This window comes from Ciconia boyciana, chromosome 9 (assembly GCF_034638445.1).
Source record: "Ciconia boyciana chromosome 9, ASM3463844v1, whole genome shotgun sequence".
NCBI lineage: Eukaryota > Metazoa > Chordata > Aves > Ciconiiformes > Ciconiidae > Ciconia > Ciconia boyciana.
In genome coordinates, this window is record NC_132942.1 from 2,963,349 (window position 1) to 2,987,512 (window position 24,164).

General features: G+C 43.9%; 1 protein-coding gene across 3 annotated transcripts in view; it reads right to left on the reverse strand.

The window, feature by feature from the left end:
* Window positions 1-24,164, reverse strand: part of FSTL4 (follistatin like 4) — a 239,052-nt gene that overhangs the window by 102,892 nt on the left and 111,996 nt on the right. For all 3 annotated transcript variants that reach the window (XM_072872822.1, XM_072872825.1, XM_072872823.1), the window contains 2 exons: window positions 7,892-8,082; window positions 4,180-4,300 (listed from right to left, as the gene is read on the reverse strand). In XM_072872822.1, the coding sequence (XP_072728923.1) occupies window positions 4,180-4,300; window positions 7,892-8,082 (312 nt within the window). The remainder of the gene's footprint in view (window positions 1-4,179; window positions 4,301-7,891; window positions 8,083-24,164) is intronic.

Genomic DNA, 24,164 nt, shown 5'->3' on the forward strand with positions numbered 1-24,164 from the left:
GGTAAAAAAAGAAAATCTGAACTAAAACAGAATCAGGGAAGAGAGCAAACTCCTTTTAAAGGTGTAACAGCATTATAAGAGGAAGTTGAAGAGAAGAGCACATTGATCCTGCAACCGCTTCTGCATTCATCACTGCATGAAATATGCTCTTTCTAAACAATATTTGTGTTCTTTAGATAACAACATATCCATAGATGTGTCCATCGATTATCCATAGATAATAACATATCCATAGATATCTCTCATCTTAGAGAAACAGCAATTTTCTGTCTACATGTAACATATATGCATAAATGCTCGGGAAATAACAACTGGACTGAAAAATAACAATTCGGTATTTTTCTTTCAAACTGCCTTTGCGGGTTTTTTTGGTCTTGCTGTGACATCAAGGATCTCAAAATGTCGCTGCAGAGCCACTACAAACCTTGCGATAGAGCAGCCTTCAAGAGCCGCGCTGGGAAGCGCAGGGCACGCAAGGTGACCTCGCTGAGCCATGACCGCGTCGAGATGGGGAAATTACCTTGGGGTATAATTTCCAACCTGACCTAGTGAAATACTCCTGGTCTTTTATGCAACCGCAGTCAAAAAGCTTTCTAAAGCCAGTGTGACCTACTGGGAAGAGCTGCTGTGGGGTAGCAAAGATGCTTGCAAAAGGCCTTTTCTGTGCTTTCAAAAATGGAACGAAATGCAAAGGCAAACTGTGAGGAGTGGATGTTGGTTAGGAGAGCGCCCTAATTGGCGATGAGCTAGAATTTAAGGGGGTTTTATTGTAGGGTTAATAACTTCTTATTAGCTAAACAATGTTGACAAGATAAAGCCATTTTGATGGAATGCATGTTTTCCCTCTCTTTGACATATTTGTATTACAAATTGACCTGTCCACATTGATGATAATATAGATCTAGAAGATTACACTGATTTTTTTTCTTCGGCTGGGCTTTCACATCTGCCAACCTGCTACTTTCCCATTAGGGAAGATAACAGGAATGCCAAAAGTGACATGCCTAATTCTAATGACCTCCAGTCAGATACGGTTCCAGAAGTTATATCCAAAAATCACTCGTCTGAGCATATTTAAAGTATGACTCAGCCGGGTGATGTGCTTGCCAATTCACCAGACTATCTCCATGCTGATTAATTAGATCCACGCTCTGCTTTAGCTCTTATGACAACTAAGCCTTTCATTTATTACTCATTTATTGAATCTTTATGACAATGTAAAGAAAGACAACAGACAAATATACTTGCTAGTACTCTCTCTATTTTTGGAATGTGAAAATCTCAAGATCATCATATTAAAAATGATATTTTTTTTTTTAACTATGATCCTGAGCCTGCTTATCTAATAAAATTTATTAATGAGAAATTAGAAGATGCCTACAAGTTGTTCTTGCCAGAGCTGCCAGGAGAGCATTTCATCCATCTCATACATTACTTATGTATGATTAAGGCGATTTGAAAAGTGATACTTTAATCCTGTGTTAATAGAGATTTCTAATCATCCTCATACACATAAGCAAAGTCCTAAAAGATGTATTCTTGGGATTCAGGAACAAAAGAACTTTCAGAAAATCAGAAGAAAGATGATGCATTAGATAGCATTAGTAGAAGGGCCACTATTTCTGTCCCTAATCCAAAACTGTGCATTAGATGTGTATGCAAATGGTTAGCATGATTAGAAATGATTATTAAAACCAGCACCTATTAGATGTAGTGCTTGTAATGGTGAAACCGCGTTTCAAAAAAGGTAAGAGATTGGGTTCTTCTCATCCATGCACTTTTCATTCATTTACAGCTGATCAAGACGGATGGGGATCAAAAATGCCCTTTGAATCTCTGTGGGTCTTGAAGAGGGACGATGGGTCAAGAGAAAGCAAGACACACGCACGGAGCGAAAGAAAGAGACCATTTTGTGGCTCTGTAAGTTATAGAAAGGCCATGAGACTTTTGAAAATGAAATGCAACTTCTAAAGCAGCACAAGAATAACAAATTGGAAAGCTCTTCACATTACCAAGGTCATCTTCAAACCTTTTCAACACTGCGACACGATACCAGAGCACGGTGCACCGAAACAGATGTAACGGAGTTTTTGAGAGGATAAATTAGATTGAGACTTTCTGATGTCACTGAATTCTGGCAATTATGTTCCTCGGCTTGCTGAGCAGCCATCCCCACAGCCTGCTGCCAGCATGTAAAAATGAGTGGCTTGGGTGAATTTCAAGCAACAAAAGGATCACCCTAATGGGCCACAAATATGAAAAATGTGCGGGATGCTGTACCTTTAAACTACTGTTGCAAGCCAAATTCTGGCTCATAACAAAGCGCAAATTTCATAAACACTTAAAGGACCTCAAACCAAAGCGTGCACTTAAGACAAGTGTTTGAAGTATTTTTGAGATGTTTTTCCTACATTGTGTAATAAAGTAAAGGAAAAAGATATACTTTCCCCGAGCACTAAAGTTCGCTTACCGAGTCCCCCAAATTTCTAAAGCTGCAAGCAATAAACTTTGTTTTTAAATTAAAAACTAATGAGCCATTAACCGCTCTTGATAAAAGTGGAGATTCTGGGAAAATTGAAAATGGAGAATAAGTCTGATTTTCAGCTTCAGATGGAGAACAATTCTCTTCACATACAAATCCTTTTGATAGACACTCATTGTTACGCCTTAGGTTTTGTTACAGTATTTTTGCAGTTTATCGATTACTATCTCTGTTCATTGGCTAATATTTTGTACTTGTCTTATTTTCATTGCCTACTTAAAATTCACTGGACCAAAAACTCATACAAATTACTCTTGGAATTTAGCTTTGAGTTGCTGTGACTTTGAGAACCCATTGATCCAAATATGCTCCCAAATAACTGTGTGTCAAGCCTTTATAGCTGGGTTAATTCACTTTATGGCCTTCTTAATGTATGAGGTTTTATGTTTTACTGTATATCTGCTGGTTTGAGTGTGCTCTGTTGAATTAAATGCATATGCGGTTCAAACAGGTCCAAGGTGACAACTGGGGCTAATTTTAAAGCACTTTAAACATTATTATCCAAAGTTGTGGTTTTTTTTTTTTTTTTTAATGAAAAGCCAGAAGTCAAGAAAGCAGAAACCACTCTCTTTAGAAAATATTTGGCAAAAATAGAGGTTCTGCATTAGCATCGTGGCTCGCCAAAGAGCATCAACGAGGAATGTGCTGGTGCGGGGCACAAGGTGACTCTCACGCACACCAAGCTCTTCCCACTGAGCAGGCACCGGAGCAGGGTGCCCTGGTTTAGAAAGTGAAATCAAGAGGTACTGAAATTACTTTGTCTTTAAAATGCCATACGCAAAGATTTGAGAATCCAGCTTAGGAGGTAACCAGCTTGTTACCGGCCTTTTGCCTGCACTCAACAGTTCAATGGCTGAATCCTGGTTTTGTTTAAAGAGCATTAACAATGTCTTTGATGAACCACACCCGTGTACTCTGTAGCTCACTATCCTGATTGTTGCAACCGCCCCCATTTTCTGTCTTTCTTTTTTAGTATCACAAAGGGACAGGCACCAATAAAACTTTTTATCATCCCGGTGAAGGAAACAATGTGAGCCTTTTCCAGAGAAGGAATTCAATGAATGCTTAACTTAAAGCATAAACATAAAGTTATGGAGATAAGTGGGATAACACAAGTACTTATTTTTTCACACTGTTTAAGTAGCTCAGTGATCTAGGGATCCTTGCAAATGGTGCCGAGATATGTATTGAGATTGCACACCATAATCTGCTTACTAACATGGAAACAAAATGCAGAAAACATTATTTCTAGGCAGAATATTCAGTAAAACACCTTGCCCACAGCAAACTGACTCACATTACCACAAGACATTTGGACAGGTTTCAACCCTGTTTCCTCAGGGTTACTCAGGTCTACAGACCTGGCCAGTTCACCAACATCTCTCCATTGCCATCAACAAGAAACACAACAAAATACACAAGAAAACAATAAGCCCCACACACTTTCACCAACCTCCTAGTTCATGCTTATCCTTTGGAGCACAGTAACCTTTAGAAACAAGCCTTCCATAGTATTTTCATGGCATTAAATACAAAAAGGGATTATCTTTGCTGACCATGTCTGGGAAGACAACACTGCCATCACAGATATTCACATGCTTTCAACACCCAGGACAGACAAAAGCATCAGGACTCACGGAAGGCTGTATAGAGCTCCTGCAGGGTTAAGCGGCCATCATTGTTGTAATCATCAAACCGGAGGAGGTCTTCTAGCGTACAATCCAATAAATCATCTTCCAGGTCCTCCTTCTTCATTAGCTGTAGCAAAGAGAACAGGTAATCTTACATATAATGTAAAGCCACAGATTGTTGTCCTGGCTCACCCAGCAGACCTTCCATTAAATGACCTTTGGGGAGATATATATAGATGTACCGTATCCATCGTTACGTATTTGCTCGGTATCAAGGTACCACTGATATTCGCATTCCTGCAGTAATTCATGGCCCATAGACTAGTGAGGGTGAGGACCCTCTTCCTTCAGCAGCAGCACAGAAACACATTTTCACTTTGCAAAGGTATTGAAAAATAAATATTCAACAGGGAAAAAGGAAAGTCTGTTTTTCCTCTCTCCTCTGTAGGTAAGGATAAAATTGTATTCCTTGCTTTTAGCACTAGAATGGGCAAGAGTGGATGGTTCAACGCTAATGTGTTTTTCCAGACCCTGACTGTTTCTTATGTATTCTTAGCATTTCACACATTCTACATTAAAAATGAAGAGAGCTTTAGAAGTCATACATCCAAGTTAGCCAATAGCCAAAATCAGACCTAAGCATAATGAAAATGTTAGGTTCTCTGAATTTATTGTACAACATGAAGAAAACTGCTGAAATGTTGCATCTTCTGGGAAGGAAGGCTTTTTGCTGTAGTCCAAGGACTCTTTTATTTACTATTCTAGCCTTGGCCCATTATATTGAAGCAATTTAAAGTAATAATGCTAAAAAAATGACCCTTCACCTAGCAAGTAAAAATGTTCAATAAAAGTGAGATCAACCATAACTTCCAAGATCAATCTTCTAAAGATGGAAATTTCCCTTTGTCTACCTTTGTATTGAAAATTGATTAACTTTTCATAAGACTGACAAGTTTTTACTAGTCCTTTTGATTTAACGTCAGGAAAAAAAAAATCCAACACAAAACACTTCAGCTGCAACAAATTCAGTAGATTTATGAATCTGACTTTAAAATACATTAACATTTTAAATGGAAATAACATTCCAATTACCACCATTGTTAATAGCCCTGCGTACCCACGGCTGCAAAACTACACGGGCATTTCACACTGCTGGCTCTGGAGAGAAACTATTCGATAGGGTCTGCCAGCAGGCAGGAGGCAAAGCAGCTCTAAACAGAGGGGGATGGACACCATCTGCTGCCATCTTTTTGCTCAAAGCAATTCTGTGGTGGAGAACAAACAACTGGGCAAAGATCCTCGCCATCTCCCAGTGCGAGGTGCTGCCCCGATGCAGGACTGTCCTCTCTTGGAGGGGCTCTGCTTCCAGTTTCTCCTTTGGGGTGAATCCCTCTGCAATGAGACTCCTAAAGACCTCCCTTCAGGTCTTAAAAATGACTTTTTTCTGCAGCATTGCACGTTACCTGCCTCAAATTTTTCCTTGCAGACAAGGTTATAGTGCTCGAGAGACTATTTTTCTTTTAAATAAAACAAAGAAAATGCACAGCAGCAGCTCATCCAGCAGCCAGAGAGAACGCAATCCCACTGCACCACATTCATTTCAGCTGCCTCTACCCACGGGCAATGAAATCCCCATCTTTGGGGGAATTTTGAAGTTGCAGAGAGCTTCAAATTAAAAAGCCAAGACAAATCCATCACAAATCTACCTAACAAGGCAAGACAATTTCTGTTAAGACTATAACATGGAAAACTAAAAATCGCTCATCACCTACAAAAAATCCCTTGAAAACTGGGTGAATAAAAAGAGCGCAGGAAAATCATGTTGTTAGAGTTAACAAGAAAAATTAAGAATTGACATGCTACACATAAACTGTGAAAACTGTCGCTGTGAGAGCCCCATAGCTGCCCTGCAGATGTGTCCTCAGCCTGGTCGGGACTTCAGCCACGCTCCCACCAAGGGGCCCAAGATCAGTGCCACTCACCTCAGGATTAAAAGTATTCATGGCTTATCTATATTCTGCATTAACTGGCATTATTTTGTCTTTTGAGAGGTGATCACGCTGTCAACTCAGCGATGCTGGTGGCAAGCCTTCGTGGAGGATGTTTGGGTGAGCGGGCTCCTAGCTGAGGGCTGAACTTATTCTGGTCCATCAAACTGAAGTGGGCTCCAGATGTGCAAGCACATTTACCAATTTTGATAACAGGGAGAAAAGAAAAATTAAAATAATAGTAGCCAAGGTCTATGCTTGCTCTTGGGAGAGAGACCTGGGCTCCAAGCACATCTGCAAATGAAGCCCATAGTAACTTTGCGGCAGACCTTAAAGCACTGAACCCCGCTCCTTTAAAATGCAGGTCATTGTTTCTTCCTAATGGTAATGCCTTGCAGGCTGCCAAACCTTTATTTCCATGTGAGTTGAGTTTTAATACCCTGACAGAATAAGTTTCGTGCAAAAAGGGGAAAAAAATTGGAGAGTAGAACAGACACTTAGATGTCACTATGCAAAAGCTGGCTTTGAATTCAGATAAAAGTGTTTTCTTATACCTACCATGTCTTTATAAAAAAAATCACCGCATTCAGATGAAGTATTGTATATATTCATAGCTCTGAGATCTAAGGGAATTTACACTGACACTTTGCATTGCGCAGAAAGGATCGTGCATCATGTCAACAGCCAGAGGATTAAAATTCAGTGCAAACCGTCCTACACAGGAGCGAGCTCAGGGAGGAGCGAGCTTGCGTCTGTCCTCCTGCTTGCTCACAGCTTACATTTACACGCTGGCACTGCAACGCATTTCATGTTCCCTGGGAAGCGTGAGCGGAGGTGAGACGCTCCTGCAGAGCGACGGGTGAAGCGCCAGCTTTGGAAACTGAAACAGGTCCCAGGCAGGTATTGGCTTCCAAAAGGCTCTTAAAAGGCGTTTGCTTCTAAGGCTTCTCACGGCTGACACAAGGAAACGGAAAAGACAGGATCTTCCCACATCTGGCATAATGCGTTTTCTCGCATTTACAGGGCTGTTTCCTCAGGTCTGCACATACAACGAGCAAGTTCAGGACACAGAGTAATCAGCTCGAGCGCCTGGGCTGTGTGTTTGGTTCATTTTACCAATTAGAGGAATTCCAACAGCACAGCATGCCTATAATTAGAAATAACAGGTTTTTTCAAGCTCTCACCTTTTCTATCGTTATTAGGTTCTGCTAATCAACATTTCAGCATCTGCCAATCAACATTTCAGCATCTGCTTAGGGATTTTGGGAAAATAGACCTGTTAAAAAATATTCTAACTTTGCTGTCACGTTACTACACGCTAATGCACGGTACAGAAGACAGGGAGGAAGAGCTAAGAGATTTCTGCCTAACTTACATGCACCTAAAAAAGCCAAATTAATTCTCCCCAAGCCGGCTAGCTGGAAATACTTCATAAGATGATGGTGAGCAGCAAGGATTAGTATCTATTTTCAGGAGCATGGATGGGGCTGGAAAGCTGCCATGTTTTTTGTTTGTAGAGGAGCTTCAAATGTTTGAGACAACACCGTCTCCCCAGAGATGCAGAGACACACTCGCACGCGGCAGTAGATTTTCCTCCTTTACCTGCTGCCGGCCGGACAGTTACAAACGACTGTTCTCACAAGAGTGCTGCTGCGTTACATTCAATTCACACTTTGAATGAAAAATGCAATCCACTTCATAATTCCATTTTCGTTGAACAATAAACCCACCTGAGCCAGTTCAGAGCTGCTGAGATGCCCATCACTGTTTATATCCAAGTGCTTAAACATATCTTCAACTAAGAAGCGCTGCTGGGATACTCGGTCCTCGGCCAGGCTGCTCGGTGGGCTCTGCCGATGAGCCTGCAGGTCCAGGAGGATGCTTTTGAGCCGGCTGTAGTCTGCCATTGTACAGGTGTCACCTAAAAGATAAGACCGCATTACCAGACCATGTACATTCGCCTTGATTTTTTTAAAGGACTGAGCTACTAAAGGGAAAAACAAGGCTCAGTCGAAGACAGGCTGTCTGCATATACAGCACCACTCAGCTCTGTGCTTGAGGAGCTCCTGCAGTCGTTACCTTTTGTAATAGCTGGCAGTTTTTCTAAATCCTGCTGTCAAGGATGCTCTCCAGCATGTTACCTTCCAGATTATAGGGCTTCGGTTACAGACTTCCACACTCAGCTTTGTAATCCCCACCCATATTAAGCTGGCTCCACATTTTTGTGAAGATAAAATAAATTCATATATCCTATGATTATAAAGTAAAAAATAAACCTAGGGAAGCTGATGTTTAGGAAGTGCCACAAACATAAATAAACAGCACCCCTGAGTGTCACCGTGTGCCAAACCTGGGGCTGATCTTAAGGAATCCTTACAGGCAGCCCAAGGTGGTGAGACGGCCAGAGGGAGGACAGCGAGGAGCGCAGGGCTGTGGGGAGCCCCTGCGGCTGGGGTGTTGCTGGTGCCTGCGCACATCGCCCCACTGCAGACTGACATAAATGCTTTCCTCAACCCCTGACCAGGGAAAAAGGTTATTATCATGGAAAAGCTCTCAAGCCACTCGCTCTGAAGTGACACCGGCTTGGCTGGAGGAATCGGATTGAACCTTCATGGCCCTGAAAGCTCCTTCTGTGCTCACGGCAGCCAGCTCTTCCGTGGTTCTTCTCCAGGGAATGCCTTGCTCTGATTTAAGGGCATCCTCTTAGAGGAGAAACATATCCACACGCCCAAAGTGGTATAAGAAGTTACGGCCCTTTCCTGCTCAACTGCTGTCTGGCAGAGCTTGGCAGAATGAAGAATGGCAACTGTCTTTTTTGTGCAAATCTGTTTGCTTTAGTGTAAACGGCAGCGGCTGGTGCCTTGCAGGAACCTGGCTGACTCTGCCTTGGAGCAGACCCTGGAGCACCCTTGTGCTCCGGCTGTCCCACACTGTGTGGGCATCCACCATCACCCACCAACAGTACCGACACATTCAGCTGTTCCTGTTAGATGCCCTTTTCTCAATAATGTATTTTCTCTGTAATGCAGATGCCCTTATTCTCTATAATGATGGTTTTAAAACAACTTTTTAAAGTCACATCACGGACCCTGTTGAATTAAATCTGAGGGAACCTGATCTCACCAGTTTAAGGGACAATACCCTTGTAGATCAGCTCCCCAAAGACTCCAGACATTATTCCTCTGAAAAATAACAGAAGACTCTGGCATACTGACCACCAGCGTTCCTGTCCTTTTCTTGCTGAGCTGCACCATTTTTGGTCCCACTCCAACCAAAACCCAATTAAAATTCCAGGTGGGAGGCATTTCTCTGATAGCAAACCCATCTACTGTCAAGATTTTTTTTCACCCTTCACATTTTGTGCTCACAACTTCAAAAGCACCATGACTTGAGAAGCTGAGAGAGCACACAGAGGCTGGACTGTTCACCAGTTAGGTCAGCGCCCTACTGCTACATGAGCAATAACTGCAAGACAAGGCTTATTTTCCACCCTGAACTCAGACCCTTCCAGTTTTGAGAGTTTCTCACTGCTCAGGGATACTAAGCAGCTGCAAAATTTTTCCTTCTCTCTAAACAACCTCCAAAGAGCTCTTGGACCCACATGGGATCAGTCTCATTTTATGGAAAAACGAGGCTACTCAGCTACTATTAGCCTTATTTATTATTTCTGCTTTTTTTTCCCCCCCAACCATGTCATTTGATAGCTATCGTGAAGGCAGCATGAAGAAATTTCTTCCTTCCAATCACGGGCTTATTTAAGAGAAAAATTGATTGCCGTATCCAGTGTAAGCAAGCAATTTTGCAATCCTGCTGTAAATACTGTTTTAGCTACTGCGATAATAGTTTTTTCTGAGCTGGAGTTTTCTTTTCTCTTCAGTCAAATCTTAATCCCAGAGATGTATCTAAGGCTAATGAAGACAGGGAAATCTATTTAATTTGCTTCCACCTCTGCTTCTGCTTTGTGGTTTCCATTCGTGAGCACAAGCACGGCTACAGGCAAGCCACACGGTGACACCCGGGCGGGCTGACCCAGTTACATGGTCCTCCCCATGGTGGAGACCGCCCCGTGCCCGGGTCTGCATGTGCATCACAGCCACCAGATCTACTCACCCCAACAGCTCCCTTTAAGCCTTTTACTTCTCACTTTTTCCTGCTATCAACTTTTGCCAGCAGCATATGCCAAAGCAGCTCTTCCTTTACGCCCTCCAGACCTTCTATTTTCTGCAGTCAGTCGGGTCTTTTTTTCCAGATACTCCCTAACTGTTGCCTGGGGCAGTGCTTTCCCAGCCTTCCTCCCTCGTTGGCCTTCTGACTCGCCTCCACCTTAACCTTCTTCCTGACCACAAAAGGCAGCATTGGAAAAGGACCCAAGTGCTTCTGAAGCCCCCTTATCTCTTCTAACAGCCCTTCTCACTTTATTAAGCTTATGTTGACAACTTCTCTGGCTAACAGCTATCCCTGGCACCAGTCTGATACCATGCACCCTGCCTGGAGAACTAACTGGGTGTGATAGCTCCTTGCACACTGGAGCCTCAGCCAAAACCCAACACAACTGCATGTTTAAACAGAATTCCCAGTACGACTTGTGCGTTAATGCAATGGCAAAATATAAGCAGTACGTGCAAAGAGCAGACGTTTGAATCCAAACATTGCATCTCTATTCCTGCACCTGTGGGACCTGACCAAGTCACCCACTGGTGACGCACCCAGGCTCTTGACTGCGTTGCATGGTGTGAGCCGGGAGACGGCGATCTCCTTTCACTGCATTGCAGCCCTCCTTGATTTTTGCATGCTCTGAAAACAAAGCTGCCACAAACCTGCTTTTCTCGAAAAAGTACACACTCATCCGGGCTGCAAGACGGCCCAAGGTAAACGTGCCCATTTTGGGACTTTCAGAGGGTCACAGCCATGCTGCAGCCTCCAGGCAAATGCGATGGGCACGAAGAGCGAAACAAAGGAAACCACAGAAGGACAGAGCTGGTGACAGCCTCTGGCAGCAATTCCCAAATCCTGCCATAAACTCACTTACAATACTTTTTCCCCCACCGCGCTACTGCTGTGTCCAGGGTCAGGGACCATCTACCCAGCAGAGCCTCATCATGCGTGGCAGGATAATGCCATTCCACTGCGTACGCAGCAAAGAAAACCAGCAATACGACAATTATGTCTCCTATTTAAAAAATAAGTTCAGTTTCACACATTGTTAACACACACCACAGTCGGAAGGTCAGAAGGTGCTCTCGGCCCCCGTTAAAACTGGTCCAAAACCTCATTACCTTCACTTCCCTCTGGAGCAAACGACACTCTTCAGCTCTGCTGGAAGCAGATCCCTTGGCATCTCTCCACGGTATGAATGTGACAGACTCCGTGGGTCTGGCACCTTTGAACATTTTCCCCTGACATCTGAGACATCTGAGGGTTGCAGTGACGCACAAGCAGTCGCTTCAGAGCGTGGCACTGTACAGCTGCTCAGCAGCGCTCAATGCGCAAAGTGACGAGTAAAAGCAATAAAGTTCTGTCCCGGGGTGTGAGATTAATAATTTGTGCTTCTTTGGCTGAACTAAAAGACTGATAGGAAAATGCACTAAAACTGTAATATATATGTGCATATAAATAAATATATATATAATTTATATATTTAATCTCACTGTAGTGGAAAAACAGGGGGAAAACCACTCCAGGTCAAAGGAAATACTCTGTTTGACCTGAATTATGACTTTATAGTAAGTCTGGCCAAAGTGTTAGTTCCAAAATTATCCATGCTTGGGATGTCTGAGCTGACGTTTTGCTGCGTAACCTGGACCTAATGCTATTTCAAACACAACTTGAAGGCACTGCAGTGACCAGATGTGGATACTGGAGGCACCCTATAAAAGACACTGCCTGCTCCTCCGCCGCGGAAGGGAGGAGACACATTCAGGCAACTGGAATCATTTGGCAAGCCAACGCCAAGGACAGCTAGGCTCTCCTGTAGTAAAGATCCTTCCCCTTTCGCCTTTTGACTCATCTTCCCTATGGAGACTGCTAACAGTCATTCTTCAGAGCCGTTGTATAGGTCTGGCAAAGGACAGCTCTCTATTTTCTCTCCTTCCCACCCGCCCATCTCCTGCTGTCGATAACACTTGTAATCTTCTTACATTGTGCCTGGGATCCCCCAGCTTTATCTACTAAATACTGTCTCTTTAGGTTTCCAGCAGCACTGCTGCTTTTTGCATGTTTGTTGTTCTTCCAGGTATTACAATCACAGCTGTTAAACAAAAAGAATCACAGAAAAACCATCTGTATGCCCTCTCACTATCCCCATTCTTGTCTCGGCTTTGCTAAGTGCTCCCAGCAGTTTCCTTTGCAACACAAGCTCATCATTAGCAGTTTATCTCATCTCAGACTGCTCTCATTGGTAGGCCTCATTAACGGATGTCTCTCAGCTTGGTTTCCTTGTTAGCGCTTCCTGGGGACTTGGATTCTGTTCGCAATTGCGACCAGCTCAGACAAGTTTTGTATTTCCGGAGGTGGCTTGCTTGGAGGTGGGTCTCCCAGCCTGCACGCTGGGAGGTGACCGCCACCGCTCTTCTGAGATGGGTTTTGAAGGACTTATTCCCTTCCCTGTTTTTGAACACTAGAAATGCCTCCATGCGTGCTGTAACTGCCTGCGTTGTACTACTGCCAGCTGATCCCCTGTCCGTACTGCCTACTGATGGGCTCGGGGCACCATTCCCACCACATAGCTGGACAACCGAGACGCAGAGAGCCAAAGACACAGATTTGGGATGAGCTAAAACTGCTATTCTGTCTTCCATGCCCTAAACTACTTCTCCACTTACTTGATCATCTTTCTCCACTACTTTATACAAGGGCTGGCTAGAAAAAAAAAGTCACACATGTTCCTTTCCTATCTTTAACCGTGACCCCAGTATGATTTATTCTGTTGACTCCAGGAAAAAAGGAAAGCTAAAGGCATAGCTTAGGCATCTGACATCAAACCTAAAATGCTGATCATCTAACACAGGGGTTTTTTTTATATTAACTTTAATAACAACACATAATACCGCTATCTTTGGATTCCAGCTTAGGAATTTAAAAAAAAGAATAATAAAAAAAAAAGGCCACCTTCACCATTTCAGGAGACTCTGTATCACTTCTGCTGATGGCCACTCTACTTTCTGAACACAAACCTAATGTGCTAGCGGTGCTTTGTACAACACACACAAGCCTTCCCCAGGAAAAGCTGCATGGTTTTTGTCCCACGGTAGGATGCTCTGGGCAGAGATACCTTTGTTCCCGTCCCACTGCTGGAGGTCAGCCTGTATCCCTCCTGCGAGCTCTGCATCCCACTTTGTAGCCCTAAGAAGAAAACGCTGGTGACTTTCAAACAAACCTCACACAAGGTGCAGCTCCCTCCTGTGCTCTTTGGATAAAACTTCAATATACTTACCACACTCAAAAGACAGGGATTTCTGGCAATTTTTTTTTTTTGCAGAAACAGACCATTAAATACATCCTCCAGCAGCGGCTCTCCATCCCCAAGCCCTAACTCCTGCAGCGGCCACGGTCGTGTGATGGAGGACGGAGCCGAACACGAGGAACCGCACTGCAACACCCCCGGCCAGGGAAGCCCACAACTCTCCCCTCCACGTCGGGGGGAATCTCTGAAGAAACAAGGCCTTTTTATCCATTTACAGCACTTTCAAAACCAGCGAAGCCTGGCACTGTTTGAATTTAAAAAAAAAACCAACACACACACACAAAAAAAGCCAGGCAGAGAAAAACAATAAAACAGAAGTAAAAGAAAAATCCAGCGTATTGAGGTCTGATTGCTAAAGTGTGGCCAATAACTGACACATTTACATGCTCTGCTCTCGCCGAGCAATGCTGTTTCCTTCTCTGTTTTGCAGCAGCTACGTAATTCATCCTGTTTAGCACTTCTGCATGGTTTGGCAGATAAAATATTGATCAGCCTGCCAAGAAACACAGAGTGCCATTCTGTTTTCATGTCAGAACTCGGTAATGAACTACATTTATCAAGAGCATCCTCTCTGTGAAAGGTCAGTGGTGAATGTGGCTAAATTGTGATGACAGATCATTAATCCAGTTCCTTCAATAATTGCCCTCTTTAAGAATTTTACTCCTGGTTTCTGTGAATTGTAGCAGGTTTTTACAGTGGGATCCCTGAGCAATCTTCAACCCACTTCTGAGTCAAAGCAGATAACGGAGAAACAGCAAGGCTGGGGATTAAGCGTCCTTCAAAGGAATGCAGTTAACATAAAATAAAAATAAAGTGAGGAAGTGCAGAGCTTGCTTTGATGGGTAAACTAATCTCCCCATAAAATATTATTGTGCAAGGTGCCTTACAATGCAATGATTACTAGAAATGTCAGTACTTCAAACGTCAAAAACGATCTGATAACACCTATAGAGCACCAATCTCAAAGTTCTTGGTGTACAGCTAACCTGACAGTAGGTGTGAACCTAAACATGTACAGAAGTCTTGAGATGATTTGAGCCCCACTGGTTACCGAGCTATTTTTCAGCACACTACAGGGGCTGCACGAATGGCACGTGGCACCAGCAGCTCTTCATAAAATCCGCAACAACAGCGGTGCCGTCATTAGCATCCAGACTAAGTACAAAAGTATGTGAATATCCGCACAAGAAGGTATACACGGAGATTCAAACTTCTCGTGACCCTCCAAAAACTCTGGAGGAGGCTCCCATGGGTGGCATCTCCGCATGCCTGGACGCAGCTACCCACGGCAGCCCACGTGCTCTCGGGTCTGGGCTCCAGCCCTTGAAAAATTTGCAGTCGTGCTGCTAATCCCAACAATCCTAACCCAGGATTAGACTCGGTATGCTATCGCTGCAGGTGAGTTAGGACATCACCATCGGGCATCCCGCACGGAGCTGCCAGCCCCATCTGGCTCCCTGGATCCCATGCCATCACCTGCCAGAAATCCGCCCGCAACAGCAGGACCGTGCTCCCGCTCGCTGCCGCCACAGGGGAGTATAACAACAACGCAGTACAAATAAACCAGCACCGAAGGTGAACTCCAGTGGCACTAATTTTCAAGGCAACCCTTCACCACCACCAAACGTGGTAATAAAGAACTGTTTGGAGCAGCCTGAAGAGTGTCATTTCAAAGGCAGGAGGCACCAGGGGTGTCATTTTATTTGACAGTTCCTCTTAGACCGTGCTGGCTATTTTCGGCTGTTCCGACGGCAGTCTTCTAGCTCCAGGAAGAAATTCAGGGCAGGAGATGGGAGCACTAAGCTTTGTTTTCTCATCTGTATCCACGGGGCAAAAAACACGTGGTTACCAAAAATAACATTTCTAGAGAAAAATCAAAGGGATTTGAGAATGGTTTTGTTTTCAAATAGCCCATCCTTCCATAGGCTTTACACTCAGGCTTTATCTGGTATTGTTAGAAGCATCAGAAAAGGACTAAACTAAAACGTTACAGGATACAAATTTATTTATGAGCGTGGCTCCTTACTTCTTGTGCCGTTTACGGCTAAATTGCTTATCAGCAACAGCCCATTTTCATGCATACAAAATGAAAGCGTTAGCATGCCTGAACTGTGAAAATGTGGTCCCAAAACATCAGACTGCTGAATCTGAGACGATTATATGAACTCTTTACACCAATAATCTGTGGCCTTGTGGCCTGTTTGACTTGACAGAGCAGGTTTACACAGGGACAGGAAAATTAAAGACAACTTCAGCTCTTCAGGCGTCTCGTTGCAAATCCCCATTCCTCCACGCAAATTTTCTATCTGTCTCTTTCTATCTATCTTCCTCTTCCTTTAATTGCTTTTTTGCACATGCGTGGAGAGGTTAGATGGAATTTCCTCCTACTTTTCCTGTGTGTGGTTCGAAAGAAGAAAAAACCTGCTTTTCTCAACAAGGTGCGTGAACAGACTCCTCTGAGCAAGCATAGCAGATCGCTGCAGTAAAAGAGGGGAGAATATCGAGAACTTTTTGTGAAATTCAGAGATTTCTCGCAATTTAGAGACATCTGTGAGTTTTGAACCTTCCCCTGCTCTCATTTTTATAGGCTGTAAGTATTAGGTCTGAGCAAACCGATTTAGGATGAAGAAAAACTAACCCAAATCTTAATCTATAAGAAGTTATGATATCAACCATTTGACTTCTCAGCTCAGAGAAAACTTCCTATAAAATACCAGGCAGCGCTTTGAAGCGATTCCACGGCAGGTAACCGCACTGCAATGTTTCTGTGACGTCTGATAATAACGCAAGGAGCATCCTGCTGCCTCCAAAGACCACCGAAGACCATGATCTTTACCGTCACCGTGCACAGAGGAAGCCACGTGCCATAGACGTGACATTTAGGCAAAGCTGGCTGATCGCATCGTGCTCCCATCGCAGTGCTACCTGCCTGCCTGCTTTACACACAGCTAAACCCCTCAAAGGCTGAGTACCTGATCATTTTATTCCTGATTTGAATTTACAAGTTAAGTGAAACTCTGGTAAAGTTCCTGCTAAGAGGAGCAGATGTTTAACATCATGCAAATTCACGAACATTAGCAATCCTTCAGCTGCTACTGCTGAAAAAATTCAATTAACAATAAAAGCCCAAACTAACTTGCTTATCTTAGGGACATGTTTCAGTTAATAAGATGAACATTTATCAGATATCCATATATAATTTAGCAGCAACTGGATGCTCACCGAATATATCACAGAAATGGAATGGAATATATACTACGAAGCAGATACTATTAAACAAAAGACATTTACAACCTGGAAGAGTTAAAACTTGCCTCAGCGTATATTTATTTCAATATTTCATTTTATTACAAGAAAAAGCACCCATCTATTACTCTGCGAGCTTTTAAAATATATTAAAAACTTACAGCATAAGAATATAAATTCCCCGTTCTGTAAACAAAAACTATTCCTACCTTACACAATTACCTTCCAAACTGCATAAAACTAAATGAATCACACGCCTTAGCCTCAAATGCCCAGGAAAAGAGACATATGGATTTGCAGCCTTTCTCGGAAAGCCCAAGAATTACAGCTTGGTTTACCAAGTCCGAAAGCAAGTTCTGGATTTGTATTCTTCCTGGGAGGGAGCAGGCAGTGGTACAGGCAGGAGATGTTAGGAACAGCCCCAGGGGAGGGAGGCAGGAGGAAGCCTGCAGGTGGGAAAGCGCGCAATAAATGTAATTTATCAAGTGCCTATCACCGCCTAGGCGGTGTGCCACAGATTTATAGATTTTTTTTTAAAGCCAGAAGGGATCATGTGCACACTCTGACCTCCTCCCATTCACACAAGCACCGAATTCAACGAGATTTTCCCTGCAGCATCTCCATAATTTGTTTGCTCTATCATACACCTCCTAGGAAGGCTTCCAGCCCTGATTTAAGCGCATAAGAGTAATTTTTCAAATGACTACTTAGTCTCAGTGGGCAAACATACTTCATTTTTAATTTCTTTAGCTTCAATTTCCATCTACTGAATTTTGTTGCGCATTTATCTGGTACATCAAACTGTAAGTCTTATATCCCATACGCCATCTTCCCGGGTTTGCACTGACGTTGGGCTCAGCTCATGCCTTACCTGTCCTCTCCAATGAGCTATGGGATACAGCGGCTCTCACTAAGGCAGCTCACATTCCAAATGACTATTTTTTTTTTTTTTTCCCCTCTTTTCTGGGAATTTTATCATCCCACGGTGGGCACCAAAACGACCGTGGCCATGTTTGCAAGAACCTTCGGCTTCTAGTCAGCAACGGGCGGCTCTACCACAATCCAGTGCCCACCACCTGAGGTGGCTCAGACCCTTCGTGGTACTACAAGGTGATGCTCCACTACCCACAGAGAGCCTGAGCCCGTTCCCAAGCCAGGGATTTCTAGAAGATTACGGTAAACAATTCCTCTCATCCCACAAGGACGTCACTCACTGCACTCAGACACCGTTCCCAAACACTATTTAGCACAAAGACGATGTAACTAACAGCAATGTCTGGGCTAGGGAAGTTTTCTATGTGATACCATAAGCAAACAAGGCTATTCCTACTGCTGTTTTTATTATTTGCCGCCTACTGAGTATTAGCTGTTATTTTCGCATTAAAAAATTAAAAATGTTTGTCAAACGAGAGAGAAGAAACAATGCCGTGAACAGCAAAGCACACGAAGAAGGAATACCGTGCAGCCAAGGCAAACAAGAACTCATAAGTAACCCCTACGCTGCTCGTCCAAACTATTCGGTGAGCGCAAACATAGTAATAGAAATCACGAGTGAATTATGCATGATTCGTAAACAGAAAACTGGCTATGTCTAATGATTAATTTATTCACAACACAGCCTGCTCTGCTATAAATCTATCACTCTGCACAGAGACATGATCTTACACACACACACACTCACACACCCAACTCTATGCGCCTGTTGTGTACTCTCTCCAAATTGCATTTTGTCTTCAGATTGCATTGTTTTTCTTTGTAAAAACTATTAAGCTAAATTAGTGATGCTGCATCCTAAGTTGCAGATGGGGGGGTGGGGACCGTGAGAGGAAAACATGCCATACGCAGCTGTTTTTAACAGCGACAGCAAAATGAGCTTAAAGGACGTCTAATTACTTAAGATCCCAACCCAAAACAAATTCACAGCATAATGAATTGATTCAATTATTGAGAAACACTGTATTGAAATAGCCTGGGAAGACAGTGAAGCTTTTGTAAAGGTTAAGAAAAAGAAGAAAATCAGTCGAGAGAGGTGTCTGGGCAGATGCACGGTGGGTGCCGGGGATGCCACCCCCAGGAGGGACCTACACACACACGGGCACGGAGCTGCACGTCGGGTCCGAGGGGCTGGATTTGGCAGCGGAGCGGAGCCGGGAAGGCGAGGGCTGGCATAGATGGGGAGCAGACCAGTCAGCACTTCTGAGGATAATTAAGTGGGTATGTTGTACAAGCCTTTGAAAAGCAGGGACTTAGAGGATCAAATTGTGCGTGGCTGCCAGCTGCCTTGGGAAAGTGAAATGCAAAGAGGTGACAGCAGGACTCAAATAGCAAATTCCCCGAGATACGGAGGGCGGATCCGTCAGTGGCACTTCAGAGGAGTGCAGCAAGGTGCTTTGCTCAGCTTGCACAGGTCCGGACGCAACTGGAGTCCTGAAATGCTCCTTTTTCCTGCTCTCCTCCCGGGGCCGCTCACCCCCCACGAAGGGGCTGGAGAGCAGGCAAATAGCCAAGCAAAGTGGGAAAAAAAGCAGCTCAACAAACTTGTCATGGGATATTGAGGTAGCTGTTTGCTTCCTGAACGCAAGTGATTTCTCGGAGAGGCACCGTCATCTAAACCATGTCCTCGGGAAAGACACCACTGTTTTTTCTCCCGTGGGAGCCCAGAACTTTGTTGTGCTCAGTCTGACCCAAAAGAATCTTTCACTTTCCAATATAAAAAAAACAAAAACAAAAAACAAAAACCAAACACAAAAAAACAATGAAAAGGTAAAAATACCCTTCTATGAAAAGCCATGCTCCTAGATGGTAAAGGTTGAGCAGAGCTCCTGAAAACAGAGTGGAGTGTTCTGCATAAATCCAGACTGATTTCTGTTTCATTGCTTCAACAAATCAAAGGTAATCAGTTTAAGGCAACCCTACTCCACAGGACTGACACCTCCACTTGTGTGATCCGTGCTGTCTGGGGGCGAATCGTCCATCCCCATGGCCTGACGTTCCCTGGCGTGGTGCCTCTCCGAGCCGCACACAGCAGCGTGACGTGGCACTGCAGGTACCTGCACGGACAAGCTCCATATTCAGGCTGTAGAGTTGTACAACTAAAACCCCTGCTTTTAGAAAGAATTAACTAGATTATATTTATTCTACATATTTCCTCATGCTTTTGCTGTAAGGATGGCTGGGTGAGAGAGGTTTCTTTCCATGGGGTGAATCCTTTGGGCCACCAGAGATGGCAGGAAGGCTCTGATCGGCGTGGTTTTGCTGTGATGGACAAAAGGAGTATTTGGGGGGAGCTGCAGGACTGCGGGGCAATTTTAGTGGGGTTGGGGAGCAGTCTGCACTAATCTGGACTTCTCCCTGTCCCGTGTCTGTCCAGTTCATTTAGAGGCTCTGAGACAAGGCTCTCACCATGCGTTCAGAGAGGTCCTGGCATGGGGTTAGAGCCTCCAAGCGCTGCCAAAACAGAACCAGTAAGAATAAATACAGCTCGACAGGTCTGTTGGGACCCTTCTATCTACAAACACAGTAGCATCAGATGTGGTTGCCAGTGAAGGATTACAGCTTCAGGTACAGAAGCAGCAAAAGCAAGAGATGGACAAGAAGTTAAGAGCTATTGTCCTTGGTTTGATGCACATGGTTTGGAGTCCAGAGACAAGGGAAAAACCAAAACAAACACATCAACAGGTAAACAAGAGGAAGACTTGTTTTAAAACCAATAATAGCTTTTGCAGTGCATCTGCTGTAAACATCAGTTTACACCCGGTGCTGTGCTTTAGTTTTAATTTTTGCCCCCGAGATTGCTATTTTTAAATGAAGGGAATAGACCTGGCAGACTGTTAATGTTTGGGGAGTGCTGCTTTAGTAATGTTGAAGGCAAATCTTCACAAGCAATCTGCAGGACAATAAAATAAAAAAAATTTATTTCTGGCCATCTGAAGCACCTGAAGACATCTATGACCCATGCACTTGTCATCGTGAACCGGAAGAGTTAATTTTCGTACAGCGATGATTGGCTTAGCTCACTCTTCACTTCAGTAGCTACTTGAGGAAGAGTCTCGGTCCATTGGTCTGAGTGACCAGAAAGCCTTGGCTACCTTTTCACTGTAGGCAACTTGCGATCCTCATTTCTGTAAGGAAAATCTCATCACGACTTTAACCCAGACATCCTGTAATCTAAATTAACCAAACCAAACAGGCTTTTGTTAGATAAATGGTATGTTTGCTCCTTCTGCCTGCTTCGGTTGATGACGCTACGCAATCTGCTGTTTGACATTTTACAATCCTCTACCTTATTCCTATTAGAGAAAGCAAAATTGTCTGGATTCCTCCAGGAAGTAACCAATGCTCACTTTTTTTATGGCTGACTGGCACATCTATCAAATACTTCTAGACAGCAAATGTATTATTTGGAAGCTTTAATAAATGTTAAAGCCCTCTGACACTAATGTAAATTTTACTGATCCTGTTGTGCTCTGAAACACTTACCTTTCCAAACAATTCACTGGCTTCTACTGTCAGAAGGAGCACTTCACCACCACTCTCTGCTAGGGATCCCAAGAATCTGACTCCCTGGTAAAGGTACTTTGCTTCTTGCTGTCTGGTTTCTTATCTGTACCATGAAGTACGCATGGGAAAAGTGGCCAGCAATATGAACGATAAAGGCTACTGCATGCCATCCTTGGTGATGGATGGAGTCACGAACATTAAATTTTTTTCTTGGGTATTTGTGTAAACAGGTTTTCCCTGCTGCCTTCTTGGAGACACTCTCGCTTCTATCACACGACTGCATGACCTGCCCTGGGATGGCTTTGTCCTCTATCACAGTAACTTTTTAAGCAGTTCTGAGCCAGCCATTGCCTACGGTTACCCTGTTTCTCTCAGTAACATCTCCACTCAGACGGTGATGTTTACAACTGCCCCTGCAGACAAGGCAGAGCAGAGGGTACGCACACATGCTAGCAAGGAGCTCTCGTGACATTTTCAATCCAACTGCAGTAAGAAAACACCATAAATCTCCCCAGACTACGTGTCCTTCCACATCGTCGTAACCAAAGACAAAGACAATCAGAGAAACCCGCCACAAAACTACTGCTGATTCTAGGCACTTCCCCACCTTGCACTTGATCTGTGAAGTCTCTGAGATTCTCTTGCTACGCACTAAAGGACAATACAATTACAGCAAGCAGGAGTATTTATTATTGTTAAGGATATGTGTAATGGTCTAATAACGATAGGCTATGACTGTTGTTCAGATGTCATTAGGAGACCTCTCAGGCATCTCATTAGTAGATCATAATGTACACCCTAAAGGGCATTACTGTCATTATAAAATGTTAACTTCTAAAAAGGAAAACATGCACAAGGAGGGAGAAAGTACTCCTAATGTAAAAAAAAAAAGTGATTAAAAAGGAGTAAGAAACTTCACACAGAAAACTCTTAAATTCATTCAGCAACAACAGATTAAAGGGAAACATTTACAATACGCACATGTATGCGTGAGAGTCCACTTACTCCTCCAGAATTTGATGAGGTCGTAACTACTCCACTGCAGCAGTTTTAAGGGTTTCCAACACTTCAGTTGGATTTTTGTTATTATAACCATCCTGCACAATATAGAATCATAAAGGTTGGAAAAGACCTCTAAGATCATCTAGTCCAACCGTCAACCCAACACCTCCGTGCCTACTAAACCACGTCCCAAAGTGCCACGTCTACACGTTTTTTGAACTCCTCCAGGAATGGTGACTCCACCACCTCTCTGGGCAGCCTGCTCCAATGCTTGACCACCCTTTCAGTAAAGGAATTTTTCCTAATATCCAATCTAAACCTCTCCTGGAGCAACTTGAGGCCATTTCCTCCTGTCCTATCGCTACTAACTTGGGAGAAGAGACCAACACCCACCTCACTACAGCCTCCTTTCAGGTAGTTGTAGAGAGCGACATATGCCACTCCAGAGGTCAATAGAGCCGCCCATGATGGACAGTCAAAATTTGCCACTTAACGATAGAACATCCTGACTCCGTAAAGTGTTAAATCAGATCCTTTCTGCGTGACGAACGGTGCAAACGAGGACTCTGATTCCTACTGCCCCAACTCGGCCAATTGACCACAACATTCAACCCAGCTACACCTTCAAGTACACCTTGACCTGCCTGTACCAAGGCAGCCGCAGCACTACAGCTCTCAGGGCTCCAACACAGAGACACAAATACAAATACATCTACTCTAACTTCCCATTTACAACACAAACCCATGCTGCTCCTCCTGCCCTCTCCCATCGGAGCCCAGACAACAGAAACAATTAGATTTGTATTTCTACTTTAAGTCCACGTATGAGGAGGAAACGCAGAAGATCAAGAAACAGAATGAATAAATAAAAGCTAACCAATGCAACAGGCTGAATTTTGGGGATTAATTCCTCTCCTATTTCTTCATAGGATTTTTTTTTTCTTTTCTCTTAAGCGCTATAATGATAGATGATGAATGGGACAGTCATCTAAGCACTGGAAGTGCTTTGCTGCTGACAACGCAAATAACCCTTCTGCGGTTCAGGGTACCAATTCTGGAGTACATCTGCTGGAGGCCTGTCAAGATAACAATATCCCCACACTGAACCGTCGGCAGTAGGATTTTTCATTATATATGTCACTAAAGTACAGAGGAAAGCTTCTTATTGCAGAAATAAGGGGATGAAAACATGTTTTTCCTGAAGATTTTCAGCACTGAGAGTGACAGATATTCTAGGGTAAAGCACGAATGACAAATCGCTATGTTTTGATCTGCGAGAGCACTACACTGAGCCTCTGTCGAGAGGGAGTTAGCACAATTTAAAAGCTGGGACACAGGGAGCAATGGCCCCAAGGGAGCTGCCCGCCCAGGCACAGCACGGCTGGCATGAGCACTTCTGTCCCCGTCCTGCAAAGCTTCAGCTTGTGCTCTGCCTGAACAGGCTCCCCGTAGACCCCCCTAAAGAAAGGGGCTCCCCAGATTTCCATCTCTCATTTGGATGAGTATTGCCTCTCCCACAGCAGACCCACACACTGCCTGTTTCTGCCTCGGCCGCAGCTGAAACCCCCAAATTGCGGCCATGCTGAAGAGGATGGAGGCAGCAGGGGCATCGCCCTCGGTGCCCCGCTGCGTCCTGAGAGCCACCCCCAGCATCGGAGAGCATTTCGGGGTTAGAAAGGAAAGAGGGAAGAAAAGGAAACCACATCACCAGACGCTTCCAAAAGAGTTTAAGCCATTTACAGGATAGCCTTCAAAACGTATTTACCATCTTAACACCTTCCTGCCCAAACAGC